Source organism: Pelobates fuscus, chromosome 1, assembly GCF_036172605.1.
Source record: "Pelobates fuscus isolate aPelFus1 chromosome 1, aPelFus1.pri, whole genome shotgun sequence".
Classification (NCBI taxonomy): domain Eukaryota; kingdom Metazoa; phylum Chordata; class Amphibia; order Anura; family Pelobatidae; genus Pelobates; species Pelobates fuscus.
In genome coordinates this window covers 423,215,073-423,242,512 of record NC_086317.1, presented here as the reverse complement: position 1 = coordinate 423,242,512, position 27,440 = coordinate 423,215,073, and the positions used below count along the sequence as shown (strand labels likewise).

General features: G+C 42.5%; 1 protein-coding gene across 1 annotated transcript in view; it reads left to right on the top strand.

The window, feature by feature from the left end:
• Positions 1-9,875: 9,875 nt before the first annotated feature.
• The window catches only part of KPNA3 (karyopherin subunit alpha 3), a 41,837-nt gene continuing 24,272 nt past the window's right edge, over positions 9,876-27,440 (top strand). Inside the window, exons 1-3 of the mRNA XM_063428789.1 lie at positions 9,876-10,047; positions 23,046-23,090; positions 26,988-27,077. Of these exons, the coding sequence (XP_063284859.1) occupies positions 9,979-10,047; positions 23,046-23,090; positions 26,988-27,077 (204 nt within the window). The 5' untranslated portion in view covers positions 9,876-9,978. The remainder of the gene's footprint in view (positions 10,048-23,045; positions 23,091-26,987; positions 27,078-27,440) is intronic.

Below are 27,440 nucleotides of genomic sequence, written 5' to 3'. Positions count from 1 at the left end.
GTGTGTGTGTGCGAGTGACGGTGTGTGTGTGTGTGTGTGCGAGTGACGGCGTGTGTGTGCGAGTGACGGCGTGTGTGTGTGTGTGTGCGAGTGACGGCGTGTGTGTGTGTGTGTGCGAGTGACGGCGTGTGTGTGTGTGCGAGTGACGGCGTGTGTCTGTCAAATCAGTGAGAGTATGTTTGTCATTGAGTCTGTGTGTGACTATCAGTGTGTCTGTCAATGAGTCTGTGTCTGTCAGTGTGTACAGAGTGTAGCGGAGCGGAGCGCGGTACAGGAGCTTCTGTTTCCTGTACCTGGCCAGACTGACAGGAGGTGCTCACAGAGAGAGCACTCCCTGTCAGTTCGGCCGGGTACAGAAAACTGAAGCTCCTGTACCGCGCTCCGCTCCGCTACACTCTGTACACACTGACACACCAGGAAGAAGAGTGTGACCACTAAAGGGGTGTGGGGTGCACCAAGGGACAGGGAGGGAATGGGAGAGAAACACCAAGAGACAGGGAAAAGAGGGGGGAGGGGAGAAGAACACTAAGGGACAGGGAAGGGACCAGGGAGGGGCTGGTTAAGAGGCACATAGGTGAAGATGTTTTTTTTTGGGGGGGGGGGCGGAAAAATGCATCTTCGCCTATGTACCTAAAAATCCAAGCACCGGCCCTGCCTATATGAGGGACCTACACTGTATGATCAGGGCTCAGACTTTGCTGTTTTTTGGAGACATTAGTCCCTCTGAGTCCTGGTCGGTGAATCGAATAAAGATCTCTTCCTTCCTGAAGAAACCTGTGTCCACTTCTCTGTGCTTGGCTTCCGTCAGTTTCTCCGGTATCATTTCGTGCAATTGGCCGGGAAGCTCATCGTTCGGTAGCTGAGATGCAGAGGCGTGAGATGGTCTATCTTTGCCCACGCTCTCTACGGCTGCACCCCTGAACTTCTGCGTGGACCTCCCTTCGTCTCGGCGCCACTGGTCTGTTGTCCAGGACATCATTGGCCTCTACGTAGTAAGTGCTGGGGTGTCCCCATCGATGAGTGTGAACTCAGGTCCAGGAACGAGGAGGTAAGACGACCGCTGTTTTAGACGGTGGACCCACTAGGGGTATTGGATACCGATTGTGCGGTAGGCCCATAAGGGGTTATTTGTGTATGGAATCTGCCCCCTCCAGTGGAGGGAAGGCGCACCGCTCAATTAAACGCCCTGTAGTCAGCCCGTTTAATTTTGGTTTGGAGTCAGGCTGGGTTCTGTGTAAATAGCCCAAGCCGGACACCGGTGTCTTGTCTAGACTAGCGTTCTAGGGTGTATATTACGTTCGCTAGGTCGGAGGGACCGGGAGACTAAGCGGCGTCTGTGTAAATTCGGTCCGCTAGATCTCAACCTATCTTGGCTAAGTGGGAAGGCATGTAAATTTGGAACCCACTAGATTTTTGATAGAGTATATAGACTAAGAGGGTGCTGTTGTAAATTCCGCCCTCTAGTTTGCTATATGTGGTGCTTGGGCAGCGTGGCTAACCAAAACGGATGTAAATAGTTTTAGGTAGTCCATCGAGGTACTGGCCAATAGATTAGTTGGGAATTGTAAATGTGTTAAAGATTGTTGTAGTAGCGTGTATATCTTGCTAGATAGCGTGAGCTCTGCCGTCTAGCGAGAGTGTGATTAGTGTGTAACTGTATTATGATTTTGGGGTAAAAATGTCTCCAACACGCCTGACTACTTTATGTAGTAGGGAATGGCCTACTTTGGTGGCTGCATGGCCACCACGTGGCAGTTTGGATCCTAATCAGGTACAGCGTGTACACGTGGCTGTATCAGGTAGGCCTGAACTTTACGCCAGTTTCCGTATATTGATTGTTGGAAGCAGGCCGTAAATGACTTGCCAAAATGGATCCGGGTATGCCACGAGGAACAATGTCGCCTCATGGTGGCCAGAACTCGCTTGTCCACTAAGGCCGTAATTACGCCCATTTTGGACACGCCTCCTGAATCCGAGATCCCCATGCCGCCCCCTTACTCCTCCCCCACAGGAAGAGGAGGTGCTGTTGGTAACGCTACTCCCCTTGCCCCGTTGTCCCCACCTACCCCCTCCTCTAGCTCAGAGCCCAGCCCTCTTGTTTTAAACCCTCCCCTTCCGGTACCTACCTCCGTTAACCCCACCTATCCAGATTTGACGTCATATCTAGTTCCTGGTCAGGCTCCTCCTAGTCCGGCCCGGAATATTTTACTCACTGATCTCCCCCTCAGTAAAGCGTCCCCTTCCCCTCGTCTTACTACCCCTCGACCGGAACCCCTAACTGACATTTCTAAACGAAGCCCCATACTAACCCGACAACTGACCGGTACCCTCCAACCCGACATTATCAAATGCCTCTCCGACTGACACCAGGCCCGACACACATTAACGGTGACGGCCAGTTACAATATGCTGATCCTGTATTCGTCTATGTTCCCTTCACTACTACTGATCTATTTAACTGGAAGACCCATAACTCCTCATACACCGATAAACCTCAAGCCATGACGGATTTGTTTACCTCTATAGTCCAGACACATAATCCCACTTGGGCTGATTGCCAGCAACTGACGGCAATTAAAGCGCTGGAAGAAGTGGCCCGTACACAAAATCAGGCCAACCCAGCAGCATGGGCCGCAGCACATTATCCAAATACTGATCCGGAGTGGAATGTCAATGGCGCAGATATGGCCCATTTAAAAGCATACAGGGACGCTATTATTGTTGGCATGAAAGCCGGAGGAAAAAAGGCGATTAATATGTCTAAGACGGCTGATGTATTGCAGAAATGTGATGAATCGCCCAGTGCCTTTTATGACCGATTATTGGAGGCATACCGTTTGTATACCCCCTTTAATCCAGAGGCTCCTGAGAATTCCCGAATGGTTAACTCTGCCTTTGTCAGCCAAGCCTACGGAGATATAAAGCGCAAGCTACAGAAGTTATAAGGGTGTGTAGGGATGTCCATAACCCAACTAATGGAAATAGCAAATAAGGTCTATATGAATAGGGAGACAGAGACGAAGAAGGAGGAAGAGCGAAAGATGCGTAGGAAAGCAGATATGCTAGCAGTAGCTATCGCAGGCGTAGATAGAAGGGAAAAGGAAGTATATAGGGGAACGGATAAAGGTGAGAATAAGTGGAATGGGGAACCTTTGAGTAGGAACCAATGCGCGTACTGTAGGGAAGAAGGGCATTGGAGAAGTGAGTGTCCACGAAGGGAACAGTATGAGAGAGACAGACCTAGGGCAGGATATAGCAGTAATTATAGAGGTAGAGCGAGAGGTAGAGGAGGTCCTGGAGGAAATAGTGGGAATAATAGAGGAAGTGTTAGTGGAGATAGATATTACCCAGCAGCGCAGAGACCCCGCGAAAGAGAGGATAGGGACTTTGTGGTTTTGGCTGACACAGTCATGGAGGACTATTGATACCGACCGGGCTCCATCCCCCTTGGCCGAGCGGAGCCTATGGTCGATGTAGAAATAGGGGGGGAAAGGAGTTCTTTCATGATTGACACTGGTGCTGAACATTCGGTGGTGACTGAGCTAGTCGCTCCTCCTTCAGGAAGAACTATCACCGTAATAGGATTTCAAGTCCATCCCAGGAGAATGTGTACTATTACAATACGTAGATGATTTGTTGATAGCGGCAGTTACAAGAGAGATATGTCAGCAAGCAACACATGATCTACTGCACATTCTTTGGAAGGCAGGATACAAGGTGTCCAGGAAGAAAGCCCAGTTGTGTCTGCCAACTGTCAAGTATCTGGGATTCCATATCTCTGAAGGTCAAAGGATAATGGGGCCAGAGAGAAAAGTAGCTGTATGCCAAATACCAATACCCAAGAATAGAAGACAAGTGCGAGAGTTCTTGGGGGCAGCAGGCTTCTGTAGGATATGGATTCCCAGTTATGCGATATTGGTGAAACCTCTTTATGTGGCTATAAAAGGTACAGAACACGATCCCTTCCTGTGGACCCCCGAACAGCAAAAGGCATTTGAGGATGTGAAGAAGGCATTGATGAGCGCCCCAGCATTAGGTCTACCTGATCATACACGCCCATTCTACTTATATGTACACTAGCAAAGAAGAATGGCTGTGGGAGTATTGACACAGTACTTGGGATCATGGCAACGACCTGTTGCATATATGTCCAAACAATTGGATGCAGTGGCCAGTGGTCTTCCACCTTGTCTAAGAGCCGTAGCTGCCGCTGCCCTGCTGGTAGCCGAAGCTGATAAGCTCACTCTGGGTCAGGAACTCTACGTGCGAGTCCCGCACGCAGTACAGACGTTGCTAGACTATAAATGCAATCATTGGTTTAGTAATAGCCGCATGACTAAGTATCAAGCTATGTTATGTGAAAACTCGAGAGTGCATCTAGAGACTGTTAACACCTTAAATCCAGCTACCCTTTTGCCACAACCTACTGAGAGTCAACATGATTGCCTGGAGGTGATGGATGAAGTGTTTTCAAGTAGACCGGACCTTCGTGATTTTCCCATCCAGAACCCTGATGTCCAGTACTATACGGACGGCAGTAGTTATGTGAAAGAAGGGATTCGCTATGCAGGATATGCAGTGACAACCATAGACAAGGTGATAGAAGCTCGGCCATTGTCAAAAGGAATATCAGCACAGAAGGCAGAACTTATCGCACTCACACGAGCGTTACAATTGGCTGAAGGTTTGAGGGTGAACATCTACACGGACTCCAAGTATGCGTTTTTAACCACTCATGCCCATGGAGCTTTGTATAAAGAAAGAGGACTACTGAACTCAGAGGGTAAAGAAATCAAGTACGCAGCTGAGATATTACAACTACTGGAAGCTGTGTGGGAACCGAAAGAAGTTGGTATCATACATTGTCGAGCGCATCTGAAAGGTGATGGTGATGTAAGAAAAGGAAATCGGATGGCAGATAATGCAGCCAAGCGTGCCGCTGAATCAGGAAAACAGGAGTATGTGGAAAGTATAGTTGCTCTCATACCAACCCCTTTGTCTCAATGGACTCCAGTTTATACAGCTCAAGAAGAAGAGTGGTTAAAGACTGAAGCTGGGAAGTACCTGGAGAACAATTGGTATCAGTTAGAAGATGGAAGAATAGTTATTCCAGCATCGCTAGCTGTAGAAATTGTCCAGAATTATCATAACGGGACACATTTCGGAAGAGATAGCATGGAAGAATCTCTTAGGAAGCATTTCTACATACCAAGATTGTCCAACTTGACTCAAGCCATTGTACGAAGATGTGTGATATGTGCCAAGAACAACGCAAGGCAAGGTCCAGTGCACCCACCGGGAGTCCAGTATATGGGAGGACTCCCTATGTCCGATCTCCAAATAGACTATACGGTAATGCCTAAATCCGGTGGACATCGCTACCTACTAGTAGCTGTGTGTACCTACTCAGGATGGGTAGAAGCATGTCCTACTCGTACAGAGAAAGCAGGAGAAGTTGTGCGATTCCTGTTGCGAGAAATAATACCCCGATATGGACTACCATGTTCTATAGGATCGGATAATGGTCCAGCCTTTGTTCACCAGTAGAAAAACAAAAAGAAGAGTCTGCGCTAAATAACAGAAAAGGCTGCAACCCTAATTAGGGAATCCCACAAAACCCTAATAAAACAGACTGGAAATAAAAAGAGGGGGGAAGGGCTGCGCTAGAGAGTAATAATACAGTATAAACCAGACCAAATGGTCACAATCCGATGGTAACGGTAAGCGTAAGTCTCTAGAAACAAGTGTAGAAAAATATATATAAAAAGAGTCTTTGTAGATGATAAAAATACAGTGTAAAAATAAAAATAAATATAAAAAGTCTCACTGATATAACTTGGTGGGATATCTATACAGTCCTCAGGAGTTGATCCGTCCGGGTAGTAGGATAATCCGTATATGTGGAGACAAAATAGGAAACACGACAAACTGCCAATGGTGAAGTATTGCGGCTCCAAGGATAAAATGAAGAGTAAAAAATAGGATAATACACTCACATTTGCAGGAGCTTTGGACCAGCTCTAGACTTTTGGGCGTTGCAGCGGTATGATCCCCGCTACCAGGATAAACTGGAGGAATCGTCCGTCAATCCAACCTTGGTACTCCGAAATGTATGGGAAACAACAATAGTGCTCTCAGTAGGAAAAGTATGTAGAAATACAATAAATAAAATATACTTACAAGTATAGAGCAGGAAATACTGCTCTATTAATACAGCGCTGGTGGAATAATCCCCACCTAGGATTTCTTTGGCTCAGGATACGAGTGATAAAAGATAAAAAATAATAGAATAAAATAAAAATAAAAAATAATAAAATTGTATATAAGATAAAATAAAGTAGGAGTTGGTCCTATAAAAAAGGTAACCAAAATCACTTTTATTATTAAAATACACAATGTAAAACCATTATGGTTTTACATTGTGTATTTTAATAATAAAAGTGATTTTGGTTACCTTTTTTATAAATGCCCAAATAAGAATTATAATTATTGTCCATATTGGTCTTGTGTAGGGTGGGCAACTTGGGGACAGACAGTAGATAAGGATATGATTGTTACTAAGTTGCCTACCAAACCATATTGTAAGTCTATGGAGTGTAACCCAGTCCATATACTTATTAATAATCCTGAACAGTTTATAGATAGGTTCGGAAACTTATTTGGGTTCCAGATATATGGGACAGGTTTGGATCCTGGGACAATATTATTTATAGGGATAGAGACTGATACTGTGGCAGCCCAGACTCATCAGGTTTTCCATTCTTTCTACGAGGAGATGAGTGTAGAGAATAAGATCCCCCATAATGCTAAGAACTTGTTTATTGATCTAGCCGAGAGTATTGCCGGTAGTTTTAATGTAACCAACTGCTATGTGTGTGGAGGTACTAATATGGGAGACCAATTGCCCTGGGAAGCAAAGGAGGTAATGTATTCCGGTTCTGAGACAATTGAATAGATAACATCTTCTCAAGCTGATTATCAAATGAGTGTTAGAGGTAAATCTGAGTGGCGATTAAAGACCTCCATTATAGGTTATGTTTGCATAGTAAGGAAAGGAATAATGTTTAATACATCTGTAGGAGAATTGACTTGTCTAGGGTAAAAAGCTTATGATGAGGATACAAAGAATACAACTTGGTGGTCAGCTTCAAATGTCTCAGAATCACCTAACCCGTTTGCAAGTTATACCAATTTAAAGGATGTATGGTTTGACTTATCTGCTACATCGAGTTGGAAAGCCCCAGCAAATTTGTACTGGATCTGTGGTAAGAAAGCCTATTCGGAGTTACCACAGGACTGGGAAGGGGCATGTGTGTTAGGTATGCTCAAACCATCCTTCTTCTTGTTGCCTATTGAAACAGGAGAGACTTTGGGAGTTAAAGTATATGATGTGAATCATAGAAAGAAAAGGGGACCCCTAGAGATAGGTACCTGGGAAGATAATGAGTGGCCTCCCCAGCGTATTATAGATTATTATGGGCCAGCTACGTGGGCAGAGGATGGTACTTTTGGATATAGAACCCCAATATATATGCTCAACCGTATTATAAGGTTACAGGCAGTGGTTGAGATAATTACCAATGAAACATTGCAAGCGCTCAATCTCCTAGCGAAACATAATACTAGGATGAGGACAGCCGTTTACCAAAATAGATTAGCCTTGGATTACCTATTGGCAGTAGAGGGAGGTGTATGTTGGAAGTTTAACTTAAGCAATTGTTGTCTTCAAATAGATGATGAAGGGCAAGCAATAGCTGAGCTTACTAGCCATATGGTTAAACTAGCACATGTGCCTACCCAGGTATGGAAAGGGTATAATCCAAGTAGTTGGTTTGGTAACTGGTATGAGCAGTTTGGAGGACTTAAGGCATTGGTAGGTGGAATCATGCTAATCTTGATGCTGTGCCTTCTCCTACCATGTCTGATTCCTTTGGTAGTTAGGTCTGTGCAGAGCATTATAGAGAATATAGCAGAGAGAAAGGCTACTGCACAGATAATGGCTATATATAGGTATGAGGCTCTAAATCAGGGAGAATTAGTACAGGAAGAGGAATGTTGAGGGATTCATATCGTTAGGGAGTCGCAAAGTCTGGTCTGGTTCATAGCAACCTGAGGTATAAGCAAACTATGGTTAAGTGATGCATCTGGAATTGTGAAATATCAGAAGCGTCAAAGGGGGGAATGTGGTGGAATCTCAGTAAAAATAAATTTACTAGGACAAGATTGCCACATGGTATGTGCACTTGCATATGTTGATTTATCAGTTAGTCAGTTACACGTAGCTAAGATACAATCAACAGTGTACTGAGCAAGTGTAGGAATACAGGATATACGAGTATTTCCCCTCCTCCATTGTGCTGGGCAAGCCATGTGGTCAAACAGGAATTTAGTCTCTATTCAGTTGATGGATAAAAGTATGTGTAGGTTGAACTGATTATGGGAGGAGCTACATGCCTATATAAGGGACCTACAGTGTATGATCAGGGCTCAGACTTTGCTGTTTTTTGGTGACATTAGTCCCTCTGAGCACCCGGTCGGTGAATCGAATAAAGATCTCTTCCTTCCTGAAGAAACCTGTGTCCACTTCTCTGTGCTTGGCTTCCGTCAGTTTCTCCGGTATGAGTCTGGGTGCCTATAGTGGTCCTTTAAGCCAAAACAACATAACTGGAAAAAATAAATCTCAGATTTGCAGCTGAATTTTCAGTTCAAATATTTTAGCCTATAACTTGGAATTCCCAGCAAGTGGCTCATTTACTAGATTCTGAATTATACTAAATAAGTTAAAAACAGCTGAAACAATTCCTGGACTCCCCTACAGCGTGGCTATTATTTTATTATTATTTATACAGGGCCAGCAAATTATGGAGGTGATTTAAAATTAATTTAGAGTTCAAAGACTACACCTTTTGAGTGAATATCCATTAAAAGTGCAGCTAACAAGAAGCCGGATGGCGTGTCCTAGGGAGTGCCGGAGCACACCCAGGACACCCCCATTTTGTACATGCATTGTGCTAAATGAGCAGTATCTAAGTCAGGAAATCTTTGGCACTCTAGATGTTGTGAACTACATTTCCCAGATGCTTTGCCAGCATTTTGTCTTTGAGAGCATTATGGGAGCTGTAGTCCATAACATCTAGAGTGTCAAAGGTTGCCCAACCCTAAATTACATATGAGAAGCTCAGATATGTTTTATCTGCAACTCCCATGATACACAGAAAGCCATTATGTTTGCAAAGCATCAAGGGAGTTGTATTTCCAGCACATCCTAGCTATAGGCTATCAGGTGTGACATCCCAAACTGCCCCAGCCCAACCATTGCACAAACTGAGAACGGCGACATTAACCTCTGCACCAAGTGGGCGTGACCTTTAATCCACTGCGGCTCTAGAGCGTTCTCCTGAGTCACCTGACTTTATAACGTCACGCGACAAAGGAACGTCACTGGAACTCCTCCTGCTGGGCGGAGAGCACTATAAACACTAGAGACAAAAAAAAACGCTCGTCTCCACCAACGGCGCCATTTTTGCGGAGACAACTCCGTAAGCTTCAACGAGCAAATAGTCTCCGAATAAATGGCCGCCGTCATTGACTTCTATAATGAGCAAGCGGAGACATAAACTCTTAGATTTCACAGACATCCACCACGTGTTCCACCCCCTTACAACCTATTCATTTATCCAACAATTCCCATTATGTATCCCTATTAAAGCAGGACGTACATTATTTATATTTGCTGTATGGGAGGCTGGAGTTCTAAGTAACTGAGTGTGGTAACAGCAGGTCGCATGGCAGGCTCGCCCAGCACGCGCAGCCTGTCTCCGCCCTGCCAGGTGACGTAACAGCCCCGCCCCCTGCCTCCTCTCGCACACTCCCTCCCACATTGTCGTCGTCGTCGAGCGCGCGCAGGGCGGGGGAGTGCGGCTCGCGCGGTGCTTGTTGTCGCAGCCGGTAACGGGCAGTGAGAGGCAGAGAGCCGCCATGGCGGAGAACGCCGGCCTGGAGAACCACCGCATCAAGAGCTTCAAGAACAAAGGGCGGGATGTGGAGGTGAGCGAGCGAGAGAGAGAGAGAGAGAGCCCGGCTGTGCCCGGGGCCCGCGGTGTGAGAGGTCGCCAGGCCAGCCCCGCTGCTAGCCACCCGCCCCCCACGGGCTGAGAGCCGGCCTGAGGGGATCCGAGCCCCCCTCCCGGCCGGCCATGGCGGCTCCATCCAGCCCCGGGCACAGCATCCGGGCCCGGCCTGGGGAACCGGATTGGGCAGGGATGGGGAAACCTCCGGCTGCCGGGAACTACGTTTCCCAGGATGCCCCGCTGTCACAATGGCATTCCAGCAGCCCTGTGACTCCCACTCCCATCATGCACAGCGACGTTTAACTCGCTGTGGGCCAGTCAGCAGCCAAATCCTGTGCCCCGTGGCTCCCGTGATGCGAGGGACACCCTAATGGCACTCCCATCTAGCCAGCCGTGCGGATTGCCAATCACAGGACCCTCAGCCTGCTTGTGCTGATTCCCAGCTGGCTGAGTGTGATGGGAGATAGAATTAACACCTAGAATGTCAGAGATGGGCAATCACTGCAATAGGGGATTACTAATAATTAGGATTTGTTGGACTCATAAAGGGGACTTATTATAAATTTTCCCATAAATATTTTGATGGTCAGAATAATGTAGTGATACTCTGCAATGCTGAGTAAAAAAGAGAATGAGAGTGTGGGAATTTGGTGGTGACCATGAATCTGACTTCCTTTAGATGGCACCAGTATTATTAATGCTGCCCCTCCACCTGATACAGACAGACTTGCTAGTTATACAGGCCCCAGTTATAAAGGTCACACAGCCCAAAGTGGGAGCCTCCATTCACATAGGCATTAACTTCTGTAACATGGACATAATTGGCAAATCAGTTTGTTATGCCGGTTGGTAAGGTATCGTATCAATATTGCTTGGCATTCATTGTTGAGTTGATTCCATACACTCTTGAAATAGGCAAATGAGTCCATGGTTTATGGATATAAGTGAGTCCATATTTACAGGAATAAGAATGAAGATTTCAAAATATGAATATTAAGGTTATATTGCATTTTTAAATATTAAAATGCGCTTTAATATTATGTTGAATGTGTTTTGTTTTAAGAAGTTAACGAAAACCATTAAACTATATTGGTTAATATTGGTGGTGTACGACAGTTGTTCATATTTAAGTTTCTGTGTAAATCAACATGTGAAGTCTCACAATTCTGCTGTTATTTTCCAAATCTGTCATCTACTTTGAGTATGATCTGTGACAGATTTGTATTTTAAAGTCAAATTTACAATATTATGCATTGGAGACATTTACTTTAGAAGTCATTTTAAATTTTTTTGGTTTATTGTGTTAAAGCATTTTATTCCCATACACGTCATGTCTACAAGTACACATCATCTTATTAAAGGAATGCTTACTAAGTCCATCATACTCTATTCTTGTACCAAATATGTGACATGCTTCGTTTACGAGTAATTGGCTGTACAATGGAAATGAATGTCATCAAGTCTAATGTCAAATTTAGTTATTAAACAATGTCCATTTGTCTTCTTTCTTTTTTCTTTAACGATAAATGTTTAAGTTCCTCTTGGTTTCTACTAGGTGTGTGTGTGTGTATATATATATATATATATATACACACACATTCATTCATTCTCCCATAACGGTACTGACTGGTCTATTTAATTGAGGTGGATTAATAACTCTTGCAAAGTAATAGTGCTTATGACGTAAAGCAACCATGACACTCTCACCACATGTACCACTAATAATATGAAATGGGGCCATCCATAACCACTAAAGCTCAATGTGGTTTGAAAAAAAAAAATCAGACCTCTGACACCAATAATCTAACCCCTAAACTGCGATTTAAATAATTATTTATCAATAAGAAGATACTGGAACCTAATTAGAATTAATCTAGAACCTAAATAAATTCCCCCAAATCAGCCAATGTAAACAGGTAAGTGTAACAATTACTAAAAGGGACTACCCTTAAAGGAACTATATAGCATTAAGAATACAAACCTGTATTCCTAATGCTATATTGTCCTTGTCACTTCTTGTATTAAGGTCTCTGTTTTAAAGAGTGTTGATTGCCTCTTGCGAGACCATAAATGAAGCATGGCCACCTCAATGATGGTCCAGTGCTTATCATAGAGGAGCATTGGCAACCTTGCCAACGCGTGGAAAGTGCCACATACGCGTTTAAGAAATGCTTTCCTATGGGGACTTTCGTATCACGTGATTGATTTATACTTGGTCAGAGCAGTGGAAGCGCCTATAGTGGCTGTCAGTATGACAGTATTGAGATGAAATTGTCTGGGTTATTATAGTGGCTCTTTTGAGTCTCTGGGCCAAAGGAGTAAATTATCATACAGCTAGTGTGTCTGTAAGCAGATCTCTTATATAGTTGTAAACAAATAGGCATCAGACTCCGAGAGAGAGAGAGAAAAACAGCAGCAAAGTAACCCCTTGATTGATACATAAAGTTAGTGTTAGCTTAGTCAAGCATTAAATGTTTGCCTTCAGTAGTTAGAGGGACGCTTTAGTGTCAGGAATACAAACATGTATTCCAGACACTATAGTGCTGAAGTGGCTGTTTAGAATACCGGCCTCCTCTCTGCAGTAAAAAGGTGATTTTACTTTCCTCTTATCCCATGCCATGCTGGACTCGCCGCGGTTGTTTCCGTTCATTTCATCCTCTATGGCTGAGGTGATCAGTCTTTATAATCTCAACCAATCCAATGCTTTTCCACAGGAAAGTATTTGAAGGCTATTGCACATGTGCGGCAAAACGCTTCCCTGTGCCAAGCTGCATCACTTTATACAGATGCATTGAATTAGTGCATCTCTATGGGGAACGTTCAGTTCCTGAGTGACTGCCACTAGAGGTATTTGTAGCCAGCAATGCCACTGCCCTTTTCTCTGCACACTGCAGGGACATGCTATAGACACCAGAACCTCTACATTAAAATTTCGTAGTGGTTCTGGTGACTACAGCATGGCCCGTAAGTCACTAGCCATCCATATATCTTATGTATCCAGTGTATCTGTGTGCTGGATGGGTATGGACTTATGGGCCACCCTGTATAGTGTCACTTTAAGTGGATCAGAATAAATTAGCTTTTATTGATTGACTATTCTAAGACTATAAGTTTATGTATCAATCAGTGAGTTACATTGTTGCTGCCTTTGTTTCTATTTTCCTCCTATCTTAACCCCTTCAGGACGGAGTCAATAGTGCACGTTCTGATCAAAACAAAACGTAAACAAAAACTGGAATTTGCGCTATATGTCTGTTCACCCGTAGTTCCTCTCTTTCAAATTATATGCACCCACACTTATTATATATCATTTTGTTCAGGAGAAACAGGGCTTTAATCTATCATTAACTATTCATATATGGAACATAATTTATTATGAATAAAATTTAAAAAAGTGAGAAAATAAGTTTTTTTTTTTTTTAAAAATTTGCATTTCCGTCTGACATTTTAACTGTGAATGTCATAACACTGTATTTGTAATCAGCGATGTCTCACGAGTACAACAGTACCCCCCATTAACAGGTTTTATGTTGTTTTGGAAAGTTACAGGGTCAAATATAGAACATTCCATTTTCAAATTGAAATTTTCCAGATTAGTAATGTTACCTTTGAGACGGTGTGGTAGCCCAGGAATGAGAATTACCCCCATAATGGCATAGCATTTGAAAAAGTAGACAAGCCAAGGTATTGAAAGTGGGGTATGTTTAGTCTTTTTTTAGTAGCCACTTAGTCACAAACAGATCACATGGCCCCCGGGGGCCTCATTTGCCGGAGGGGGGCTGCCTGGGCTATCAGGCAGCCCCCCAGAAGAGGATCGCGGCGGAGGTAAGTACAACTCACCTCCTGGGGCTGCAAGCCGTTACGGCGTACCATGCCGTCGCAACGGCTTTAAAGCCCATTTAATGCATGACGGCATGGTACGTCGTAACGGCGTTAAGGGGTTAAAGAAACACTATAGTCACTTAAACAACTTTAGCTTAAACATCTTTAGCTTAATGAAGCGGTTTTAGTGTATAGATCATGCCTCTTGGGTTTTACTGCTCAATTCACTATTTAGAAGTTAAAGTGTTTAGGGAGGCTGTGCATGTCACATGCAGGGAGGTGTGACTAGGGTTCATAAACAAAGTGATTTAACTCCTAAATGGCAGAGAATGGAGCAGTGAGGCTGGAGGGGCATGTTCTATACACCAAAACTGCTTCATTAAGCTAAAGTTGTTTTGGTGACTATAGTGTCCCTTTAAGCTCTCTCTAGGAGCTGACTCCTGCTAGTTTGCAACTACCTCACTGATCTGCTTACAAACGGAAACTAGCTGCATAATTCTTTGGCCCGGAGACTTTGAGGCTAGCTTATTATAGTGAATATTACTTACCTGTTCAAAGTGGGTGATATCTGGGAATTCATTTAGGTTCTAGTTTAATTCTAATAGCTCGGTTCTTGTACCTTTTTGTTGAGGAATACGGTTGATTTTAGGGTAATGCCCACAGCATGACTTTGGGACGCATTCCTTTTTCCCAATTTTAAATTGCTTAGAGAATTACTTTTTTTTTACTTTAGCATACATACACTATAATTGGTGTGCAATATAGTATAAACATTTGATGACTCTTTACAGGAAGTGTTTAGGAAGGCTGTGTAGGTCACATGCAGTGAGGTGTGCCTAAGACTATATAAATATAGTTTTTAACTCCTAAATTGCAGAAAATTGAGCAGTGAGACTGTAGGGGCATGATCTATACACCAAAACTACCTCTAAAATTGTTTTGGTGACTGTAGAGTTGACGCCCCACATTCTTTGTCTACATTCTGTTAAAGGGACACTGTAGGCAATGTAGGCAACTTAATCTCATTTGAGTCCCTGGAGTTTCCAGGCACAATCCTTCAGCTCAGTATTAATCTGTTTTTAAGGGTCTAATGCTAAGCTAGAGTCCCAAGCAGTCCATTCTCTGCTGATTGCGCTGAGTGAAGTAAGCATTCGCATGAGCAATGGTGGTGGTGGTAGGCTGAAAATGTCAGCTAGCCTCCTTCAGCCCATCACAGCCGTACATTGCTGCTATGACTTTATATGAGTAAAGAAGTATGTAATCTCTGCCTTAGCCAAACCTTTGACTGTGGAAAGCCACAGGCTTTCATTCAGTGCTAAACCGCTTGAATGTGTTTCAACATTGAACAGAGACACAGTGCCAAGGAACTTGAGGCACTAGAACCAATAAATGGTTATCAGAATCTGCACTATAATAACTTTCCATTATTGCAAACTTGATGGTGCAGAGAATACCCTACACCCACTTACTGATGAGTGGCTTGTAACTGCCGTGATTTGTAATAATTATTGTAGTTATAAGACAGCCCACCAAAAACATTGGCCAGACAGCTGGTATGCTGTTCTTCTGTCAATTTTTGCACAAATTGTGTATGAGGCATACACATGCTGCACTTATAACTTGGACTGATCACTTTCCCGGGAGTGAGAGCAGGCCTTGAAGAGCAGACTATTTAAACTAGACCATGACCAATATCCAATTTCCAGAGCCAGTACAGATTATTGGTTGTCTTTTGAGCTGATTGGCGATAACAGGTGCCGATTTTCTGTACATTTAATGTGTTTTGCGTAAGCAACACAATTTCTTCACAAATTATTTTAATTTTATTTATATAGCGCCAGTAAATTTCATAGCACTGTACAATGGGTGGACTAACGGACATGTAATTGTAACCAGACAAATGGATGCACAGGAACAGAGGGGTTTAGGGCCCTGCTCAATGAGCCTACATCCTAGAGGGAGTGGGGTATAGTGACACAAAGGGTGTAAGTAGGGGTAATGAAATAGGTTGCTAGAAAAGTATTTAAATAAACTTAGGTTATTTTTGACAGTTGCAGGAGAAGAGTCATGGGGAGGGAGAGGCGGATGAATGAAAACCCGCTAACAGTTTAAATGCTATTCTTTCCTGAAGAAGTGTGTTTTCAAGGATTTTTTGAAGGAGTCGAGACTGGGTGAAAGTCTAACGGAGAAGGGAAAGGAGTTCCACAGAATCTGGCATTAAAGGACCAAGCTCAATGAAGTGGTCTGGGTGCCAGGTCCCCCTAGTTTTAACCCTACAGCTGAAAACATAGCAGTTTCAGAGCTTCCGCCGTTTACACTGAGTACATCGCACTTATTTGATGCTGGACGTCCTCACGAACCTCCAGCGTCAAAAAAGATCCCCGTAGGAAAGCATTGAGTAATTGGGTTTAAATGAGGACAATTCAGCTTCTCCATGAAGAGCGTGGAGACGCTGAACGGCAATGCAGCCTACTGTGCAGCACTGCCCTTGGAAGCACCTTCAGTGGCCACAGGAGGTATCTCTAGGGGCAATGTAAACACTGCCTTTTCTCTGAAAAAGCAGTGTTTACATGAAAATGCCTAAAGGGACTGGTTATATTTACCAGAACTACACTAACCCGTAGTTGTTCTGGTGACTATAGTTTCTATTTAAAGTAGTGTCAAACAGGTTCAGAATATTGCTTATCCACCACTTCATCTAAATGTTAGATTAACAGAAGGGGCCTTTTCATTTTTGCAGATCAGTATGTGATAATTCTGTGCTGGTTCAAATTAGGTCCTTTTAAATCAGCCCTTGAAATTATGTCACCGTCCATAAAACTACCTAGTTTATCAGCCATACAGGAACATACCTATAGTAAAGCTGCACTGCATGCCATACTTCATAATTTAAGCTTATCATAGCCTCCTACGCCTGTGACTGTTGTACAAGCATGGCAATATTTCAAATCACATAATCTTTTAGGAACAGATAGAAAGAAGGCTGACCAGGAAAGGCAAACATGGAACTATTGCCACTTAAAAGCATTTGTCTTTTTACCAATCATGCATTTGTTCCTGAATCAAATATCCAAATTATATTGCAGTAAATTAATGGCTTGTCATGCTAGTGATTTAAAAGCTTAACATCTTTGAAAGTGACATTTCTCATTTCACACCTCTGTAAATGCTATTGAAGCGTATACGAACTACTGTGAGTAACACAGCAGTGGTAAATTAAAACACAACAAACACTGATACCTCCACTGCATTTCCAGTGTAGGGTAACTTTACCTGTGATCTTCCAGGCATTCTTGGGGATCTGTAAAAAGGTGGTGCATGCATCCTCAGGTATTCCTTCAGTAGTGCCGTACTCACTCTTGCAACCCTGCACAGATTTCCATGCCACACCTGGAGCCGTAGTGTATATATGGCTGTAACACTTTTGCAACAGGTATTGATAATCAAAGTCTGATTTGTTTAGATCTTGGAATCTAAGTATCCCTAAACTCTATAGGGAAAGTAGACAAACTGTCCATTCCTATCTCCCTCCAATTCCCTGGCAACCCCACATTTATATGTCTGGTCGATTTACTCACCCTGGTCCTTGCCGTGGTCTCTTATAATAAATGTTTCAAAGGGTTCTTATCTGTACCAGAAGAACAGTCAGTCCGTTTCCCTAACCTTACCACTAGGAAAGCCCACTGAGTTACCCAAAACCAGAAGCTTCACTTTCAATATGTTTTCACACTATTTACATTGGCCAGAAAACCACACTTATTTTTTGATTATTAAATATCAATGGGATAGTCAAAGTTCAAAGCCACTCCTTGCAAGCTATTTGTGTAATCAATACTAATGTGATCTTAACTTGTTTAAATAACTGGGTTATTCACTTTCTTTAATGTAGTTGTTTAAGTGCACAATTAATCGTATTATTTGATATCTGATATAATATATATACGTTCAGATTCTTCATAAGCATAAATGACAGTGCTTGAACCCAGGCTACTTTTAATGTCTTATTTACCCCTTCCCCTGCACTGTCCAGGTAAAGGTTTTTAAGTCTGTGACACCCATCTCCTTGTCCTTACTACCCCTGTGTGTTTTTCTTTAATCATATGGCAAAGTGCAAGCCTCTTGTAATCTTTAGCAGATAATCTATAGAACTCTACTTTAGCTGCTTTAGAGGGTGAGCAGTTTTACTCGGCATTAAAGGACCACTCTAGGCACCCAGACCACTTCAGCTTAATGAAGTGGTCTGGGTGCCAGGTCCTTCTAGGGTTAACCCATTTTTTCATAAACATAGCAGTTTCAGAGAAACTGCTATGTTTGTGAATGGGTTAAGCCTTCCCCTATTTCCTCTAGTGGCTGTCTCACTGACAGCCGCTAGAGGCGCTTGCGTGATTCTCACTGTGAAAATCACAGTGAGAGCACGCAAGCGTCCATAGGAAAGCATTATGAATGCTTTCCTATGTGACCGGCTGAATGCGCGCGCAGCCAGCCGACGGGGAGGAGAAGAGGAGGATCGGAGGAGGAGAGCTCTCTGCCCACCGCTGGAAAAAAGTAAGTTTTTACCCCTTTCCAGAGCCAGGCGGGAGTGGGACCCTGAGGGTGGGGGGGCACCCTCAGGGCACTATAGTGCCAGGAAAACGAGTGTGTTTTCCTGGCACTAGAGTGGTCCTTTAAGAATGTGCGTTTAGATTGCCAGATTAGGAGGAGGTTAATTTTTTTTTTTTTTTTTTTTTTTAAGTTTAGTTATATATAAAAAGAATTTAAATGAAATTGTGTATATGAATCAAATGCTCATCCATTTAGTGTAAATGTGTTGTACCCATGTACACTTGCTTCTGAAACTACCGTCAGTGTCAATTTACAGTAAGTATGTAACCCAGATTAGTATGTGTCAGGCGTACCTGGACAGCATTTGCCGTAGCATCCTTCAATATGGAATATAGTTCAGTATTTTGGAAAATGGGATTCACAGACAACTTTTTGAAGTGTGTCCTTTAAACCCTAATTTCCTCTGCTTATATGTTGGAAATGTTCAGCCCTGTTGCAGCAGCCAACACCACCTACAACAAGATCAGTGATTTCTATATTCACAGTGGTGGTTTGATGTCTGCATTACTTCATTGTATAGGAATGCAAAGCCCTTGCATCATAACCTTCGGCACTCCAGATGTTTTGGACCACACGTCCCATGATGATTTGCCAGCATTCTGGGGGATGTAGTCCACAACCTCTGGAGGCCTGAAGGTTGCCTATCCCTGTGCTAGACACACATTTACAATCCACATGTTGACGACATAGAAACATTATCCATATCATGGTAATGGCAAAAGTATAAAGTTGCCACAACTGCTTATGAGGGGGGGGAAAAGGGTGAGTTTCAAAATGAACACTCACACTCACTCTCTCCCCCCCCCCCCCCCCCCTCTCCCCCTTCTCTCTCCCCCTCCCAGTAAGGCTTGGACTAATGTTTATGTTGCCTAAAGACTTCGGTTACTGTCCACTGGTTCTTTGTCAAACCTTTTGTGAGCAATTTAACAAAGACAAATGCTCTCCATGGAAATCTAAATACTGTCCCCTCATCAGCACCATTGATAATGCAAAATGTACCCTTCCTTTTCTCCTATACCACAGCTTCTTGCAGTATACTATATAAAAGGTTTAAAATAACTAAACATTGCTATCAAAGTTCAAGTTCTTGTAAACGCTTTCTAGCATTTAGGAAGAAAAAGGAAATTTAAAAGTAATGAAACACGTGGTTGTTTATGAGAACAACAAATTCTAAAGATCCTCTGGTTAAGGAGTAAAGTAGGTTTTTAGACATTTTGTGCCACCACAGTATACTATTTTTTTGTGGCAGTTTTGTGAGGCCTGAAAAATATAATGTGACTGTCCAATAGGGAGCCATTTTTGGTTCTTACAGGACCACTATAGTGCCAGGAAAACATACTTGTTTTCCTGGCACTATAGTGCCCTGAGGGTGCCCCCACCCTCAGGGTCCCCCTCCCGCCGGGCTGGATGGAGAGAAAGGGGTTAAACTTACCTCTTTCTCCAGTGCCGGGCGGGGAGTTCTCCGCCTCCTCTTCGGCTGAATGCGCATGCGCGGCAAGAGCCGCGCGCGCATTTAGCCATTCCATAGGAAAGCATTATCAATGCTTTCCTATGGACGCTGGCGTCTTCTCACAGTGAGAATCGCGGAAGCCCTCTAGCGGCTGTCAATGAGACAGCCACTAGATGCTGGATTAACCCATTTATAAACATAGCAGTTTCTCTGAAACTGCTATGTTTATAGAAAAAAGGGTTAATACTAGCTGGACCAGGCACCCAGACCACCTCATTAAGCTGAAGTGGTCTGGGTGCCTATAGTGGTCCTTTAACATTGAGGTTACAGAGTAGTCCTCTTTCTTTGTTACATTTTTCCTTAACCCAGTTTGCCGTTTTGAAGAGATGAGGAAATAAGTTGTGTACCAGATTTCTGCTAAACTTTCAGGAGATCAGCATGTTACCAGGATTTTCTATGTTTCCCAAACTTTTTGTGATGGTTATGAAAGTATGACATTCTACATTCATAGGCCTCATGTGGGGACTTTGATTATAAGAGTTACTCTTAGTCAACCGTAGTGCATATTCTCTTCCGTGTGGATAGACATTTGTACTGTCAGTATATTTTCTCTACATAGAAGTCCTTTACATGTGTTCCAATTTCTATATCTGTTCCATGTATTTTCGTCAGACCTTATTGGATTATTGGATCTGTCTTGGCACCATAACTACAATAGTGCATCGTGGTTATGGTGGCAGGAGTCCCCTGGTGGTGTTCCACAATAGTCAAACCATTTGTCGATGGTGTACTGTAGTGGTTGTGGTCCTTAAACTATCCTTTTAATACGGACTTCTGCTAATTTGTTCTTATTTTATTATGTAACATTATTCTTATGTTATGTATTTTATTTTTATTTATTTGTTTATTGTATAGGTTTGTTTGAATAGTTATTTAACCTGCACCTAAAAGTGATTGCTTTCTGACTGTACTCCAGAGTAGCAATATACCCAAGGTCTTTGGGAAAGACCCTCAAGTGCATGTCCACAGCTTCTGTCATTTGATTTATTTTTTCCAGCCTCCACCTCCATTTTTTTTTTCACCTTCTGTGCCCACACTCTCCGTGATGCTCTGAATGCTTCTTGTGACATCTATACCTACTGCCTTGACTGATCTAAACCCGTCACTACTGTGCGGAAACTGGAAGCAGTCTGGAGTATTTCTAGACTACTGTGTTAGGTTGTCAAGTGACAGTGGAGGCATTACTGGAGATGGCATATTTTAAGAAGGGGGATTGTTGATATGAATTACACTTTTTCCTTCTAGATTAAAAAAAAGTAATTCATGCAAATTCATACAACAAAGGGTAAACAATTAAATGTACTGTATAAGCAGTTCTTTTAATAACAATGTGTCTGAAAGCTATAATTATAAATAGTGCAGTGTGCATACATAAACTGACAAAACCAAAATATTCCTGTAGGAATACACTGTGTAAATCAAGCTTGTCAAACTCAAAAGTGAACACGGGCCAAATACATAGTTTGTTTGTGGGCCGCAAAAAAAATAGTTCAACCTAGACCAACACAAACTAAAATTACTCTGATCGTTCTCATGCAAAAAATATGTAATCCTGGTTACCTATATATAATTTACTAAAAAGCTTCTCTTCAAATTACTTACTATGTCCCCCAATCTAGTACACTGCCCACCCTCCCCCCACTCTAATTTAACCCCTTAAGGACACATGACGTGTGTGACATGTCATGATTCCATTTTATTCCAGAAGTTTGGTCCTTAAGGGGTTAATACACTGCCCCCACTCCTACCATTTTAATTTAACACAATGCTTCCCCTCCCTCCCCCCAATATAATACAATGCCTCCTCTCCCCTCCCCACCCCTCACCCCCAAATTTAACACACTGCTCCCTCCCTCCAACCACTCTAACAGACTGCTCCCTTCCCCAATTTGATACACTGCCCACTCCCACCAATTTAATGCAATGGCCCCCTCCCACCACTCTATAATACACTGTGTCCCTCTTTTCCCCAATTTACACTGCCCCCCTTAATCTAATTCCCCATAATTTAATACACTACCCCCTTCTCTCGAATACACTGCCCCTCCTCCTCCCCCCCGGTTTAATACACTGCCTCACCTCCCCTCCCCCCCCCGGTTGAATACACTACACTACATGAAGGTTCCCCCAAGCCCATCTTCCACTGCCTTAAGCAGTCTTTCCTGTCCCGTCCTGTACGATCTTCTCTGCATCTGCTCCTCTGGCACTTGAGCAGCAGGGAAGGGGGAGTGACTGGCCTGCTCTGCGCGCAGCTGCCAGATATGACTCCATTTGCTGTATGCGCATATCTGGCGGCCGGTGTGGAAGAATGTTTTGTGTTCATGTGGTCGGCCATTGCTTGTGGAAGGGCCACAGCACAAAGCGGCCCCAGGGCAGGCAGCCTACCGGGAAATTTCCCGGTATCCCAGTAGGCCAGTCCGGGTTTGGGCCGCAAAGATACTCATTGTGGGCTGCATGTTTAACATGCTTGGTGTACATGTATGGATCTTATTTATTTACTCTCCTCCTTCCCTCATCCCCTATTATTTGAACTAAAACCATATGAAATGAATTAATAGGACAGCTAGAGTGGTATGTGCAGGAAACCTCCAGCCCACCTGCTGCTCTGGGATGCACTTCATGCATAGTCAAAATGCTAGAAGAGTTCTTCTAGCCTTTATCAATTGTGCCACATGTAGTCCTCACTTTGAGACTTACCTGTTTGACGGCTCAGACTTATGACCAGCTCTCTAGCGCAGGGATACAAAGGATTCCCCACGTTAGAGAGCTGGTCTATGTTCTTGGAATGTTCTCCGAACATAGATTTGAGGGATTCCCTGCTTCGTTGCGCTTGTCTATGTTCGAAAAATTTTCCCGAACATAGATCTGCTCTGGTGCGCATGCTATGTAGCGCATCCTCACTTACCAAACAATTTGTTTTACAACAGTCGTAAGAACAGAACCCGGTTGGTAAGTGAGGACTATGCATTTGTTATGACATACTTCTAGTCTGGATTTCTGATAAATATACAATTGTAATCTTTCTATTTTTTTTTATACAGACTATGAGAAGACATCGAAATGAAGTGACCGTTGAGCTACGAAAGGTAACATCTAGAGCAATGTTAATATTTTGAGATTTTCCTTTTTTAAAATGTGCGCAAGGGGGTATCTTTTACACTTTTCTATGATACACTAAATAGGTACTAGAGTTACAGATGAATGGCTCCAGCAAACACAAACTGCAGGATATTTTATCTATATCTCTGCTGATGGATATTTGTTATTGTCCAGTTTCTTATGGTAGCAAAACACTTTCGTACGTTAATCCCATTGGTGGTCCTCCACAGAGAGATCAGCTCGGTTTGATTGTGTGTCTGTTTATTTATAGATGTGACACTGCCTTCTGCAGCTAACTTATATTTTATTAGTCAGGAACAAGATACCTGTACTATAAAAAGAACTTTGTTATATATAGATATGGAAACAGAACATCATAAGGAAAGGTACCCTCAATGCAAAAGATGCACAGTGGGTGCCTTACATCTGCAGTTAATCACATGACCGCCCTATAATTCTGGAATATTATACTGATCACATGTATTTCATATACTGAAGGTAGGGTTATGCTTCTCAGCGGCTGTTACAATGAGCTGGGGGACTTGGAAAGAAGCATATGGATTTTTTAAACTCCCCTTAATAGCTTCAAACATTATCTTACAGTTTCTGACATTTGACTAGACTGGTTTCTGCTGTCTTTCTGTTATGCTGTTTTTGTTCACCTCAAAACAGGTGGCTGTGACAATGTAATGCATGACATGTACTTTAACCCCTTAAGGACCAAACTTCTGGAATAAAAGGGAATCATGACATGTCACACATGTCGTGTCCTTAAGGGGTTAAAGGGACCAGTAGTATGCGGCCCTCTACATGCTATTCTATGTCTATTCACATTGATAATCATGTAGAAAATTACTTTTAATTGGGTTATTTTATTTGTCACAACTTCCTAGAATTTCAGTCATCTATAACATCATTATGAACCTCCATTGAAGGCTTTTTTTTTTTTTTTTTTGGTGGACCTCCGGGCATTGACAGATCAAGTCATTTGGATTGATAAGACGTAAATTCACTTGACTTCACTTTGAGTGAGCTAAATTTGTGCCTCAGCATGTGTAGTAGTCATTATGGGGCTGTAGTGTTAATGGGTTACTCCAACCTCTGTGACCACTTCTTATTTTAAAAGTGAGAAGAGAAATCTGAAATTTTATGCAGGGGCCAAGTTGTACCCCTGGCACAGGATCTGTTCCGGACTGCCTAATGCTGTTTTTGTTTCACAAAATGTCTGTCTTCAGCAATCAGCATGCTGGTGTCAGGCGTAGTCTTTCTGCATTTGCAGGCAGTGGTGGAAGCACTTATAGGAATATTATAGGTCGGATATAATTTGTCCTATCCCCCCTTCCTTACCTAGTGCCAGTCTTCCTCACATCCTTATATGTATTCCTGATCCTATAGGGTTAAAACCACCATCTAGCCACTCTGCTCCCCTCATGCCTCCCTAAATATAGAAATCTTACTTGTTTTCAAGTATGGAGCTAAATACATTGTCACTGTTTCCTTTAGACCTGCAGCCATCTGAGGAGTGGCCAGTGAAGTTATCACTAGGCTGTAATGTAAACACTGCATTTTCTCTGAAAAGACAGTGTTTACAGCAAAAAGCCTGAAGGTAATGTTTCTACTAACCAGAACAAATTTAATAAGCAGTAGTTGTTCTGGTGACTACAGTGTCCCTTTAACTCGTATGTAAATTGCAAGCTACATTCAGATCCTCCTCCTTCCACATGAGAAACATTGGATTAAGCTGATGGTTCCTCTGGAAGTTCTCCCAAAACTATACATGCCTTTTGTGTCATGCCTGGACTACTGTAAGGCACTATATCTGGGACTTCCAGAAAAAGAATTACACAGTATGCAGATGGTGCAAAATACTCCGATCAGGTTACTTACTAATCAGATGCACTTGTCTCATGACTCCCATCTTCCGTTCTCTGCACTGGTTACAAATAAATTAAATGATTTAAATCCCATTCAGTGTCTTTGACGTAATATGGATGTTTTTTACATCAGAGGGTACTAGGATACATTTTAACTTTGGTATTTCAGATTTTTAGTAGTGCTGTCAAGAAGCACGTAGATGGGCTGTCTGTGAGATCAAACTCATTAACAAATATGCTTGTTGCAAGACTTGAAAAATATCGGCCATTCTTCACAGGGAAGCAAAATCAAAATTGTGTGGAAATCACAATTACAGTATTAGAAACACATACATGAATAGTTAGAATTGAAAATTCATTTTAAGTTTTAGGACAAAATAGCTGAATTGGGAACAGAGCTGACTTTAAAATGAATCTTTTCCAGTTTGGTAATTGTGGCCTAAATGTGAAGTCCACTCTGCAATAGTGACTACTAAAACGGTTTCCAACAGTAGAATTCTGAAGGAAACTCAAGACATTTCTCTGAGTGCACTTTTTAAAGGTACACTTTAAGCAACCTAGCATGTCCCAATTGCACAGGTTATCGTGCTAGGACCTCAGTTTGTGTCAATTTACATAGTGGCTTCTAACTTCAGGATTCACAAAAGCTACTGCCCTTATAAAGTCAGGATATTCATTTCTTCTTTGTGCACACTGCATCTACCCTTCCTCTCTCCTGCTTTCAAACCTGGAACTTTAACGGTCACAGCTCAGGAAATTAGATCCTACAGAACCTGACAAACTCCTGGTTGGTGGAGTATCTTCCTGGTTTTGGATGTGACCTCTGCTGCAGCAGCATGCAATCCTTAACAGTATTTTAATAGAGTTGCCCACTACCTTGTGTGCAGCTGAAGAAAGTGATTTCACCACAGCAAACATATAATTAGGCTATACTGGATAAATAAAGGAAATGTCAAACTTACAGAGAACTTTACATGCAGAGTGGATATAAAAGGCACAGGTAATTACATGCAAATAGAAATATCAAAACAGAAGTACTATTTTTTTTTTCTATAATAAAATCTCACTTATGTAAAGAACATTTTCTTTGTGCATTTATTGTATTACCTTTCTGTCGTACAAGGCTTTAAGCTGTTGCTCTGTGTGAGCTATGCAAAGAATTGCACTCCTGTAGAGCTATGTACTTAAATAGGTCAGGTTGGTATCCGAACTGTTGCCAGTCTGTTTTAGAAGTGTATAACTTTTTCTTGGATACACCTAAAAAATGTTTTCTTTCCTGTAACCTTTTTGTCCGTGTCCATTTCCTTTTGATTGTAAGCATACCTAGCAGTTTGTATAAAAGTGCTACAAATGTCAGACCTAAGTCTGTGGGGTAGGCCCTCTACTCCTTTTGTGCAGGTATGTTTAATTAAACTTAACTGTCTGTTAGAAAAACTGTAAAGCAATCTGAATATGAGCGCAATTTGAAAATATTAATGTTTTGCAGTTTTTTTATATTCTGCAGACTTGTTCCCTAAAACAGCTGGCCTTTCTATTTTAAAGATTGATGGGGGAAATAAGAATTGTATCATAAAAGGGATATTCCAGGCACCAGAACCACTTCATTTCAGTAAAATGGTTATGGCGTCTGAGTCCCTTGGCACCTTCTTACCTTTCAGTGGTACTAACCAGTTTAGCAAAGTAGTATTGTCTCCAGACGCCTGTCACATTTCCTTTTCTCTGGTGCTTGGCTAATGTGGAAGCATTTGCTCGAGGAGTGAAAGAGGCATTGCTAGCCTAAGAGTATCAGGTGACCGTTTCAGCCTTCTATGACCACCCACTGTCAGTACAACTGAAAGCACTGTTAAAACTGGAAGGTAAGGTGGCACCATTGGACTGCAGAACCATAATCACTTCATTGAGATGAAGTGGTTATGATGCTGGGTGTATGCTTATAAATTATCATTGTTTACTGATCAAATCTTTGACACTTTTTTGTGCATGAAATGATGGACAACATTTCCGTTTCAGAACAAAAGAGAGGAGCATCTGCTGAAAAAAAGAAATGTTCCACAAGAAGAGAGTCTGGAAGATTCAGATGTAGATGGAGACTTCAAATCGGTATGGTTTGGGGATTTTTGTGGCGTTTTCATTTTTAAAGAAGGCAAACCATAAAAGCATACGTGTTAAACGGTATTGTCCTTTTTTTTATTACACAGCAATGTCTTCATTTGTATAGTCATGCTTTATTTAGTAGTTATGAGTAAATTCTCTGGATACGTGAATATTCAGTTTCATAAGAGCGGATGTGTCATATACAGATGTGGATGTCCATTTGCATGAACATTAGTAGATATATCTAGTATGCCTCACTATAATACTGGATACATTACCTATGCCGATTTAAAGTGCACTCCTGTCATCATAACCACTATAGCTTACAGGAGGTGATGCATCACTGGTGTAGGAGGACACCCCATGCCA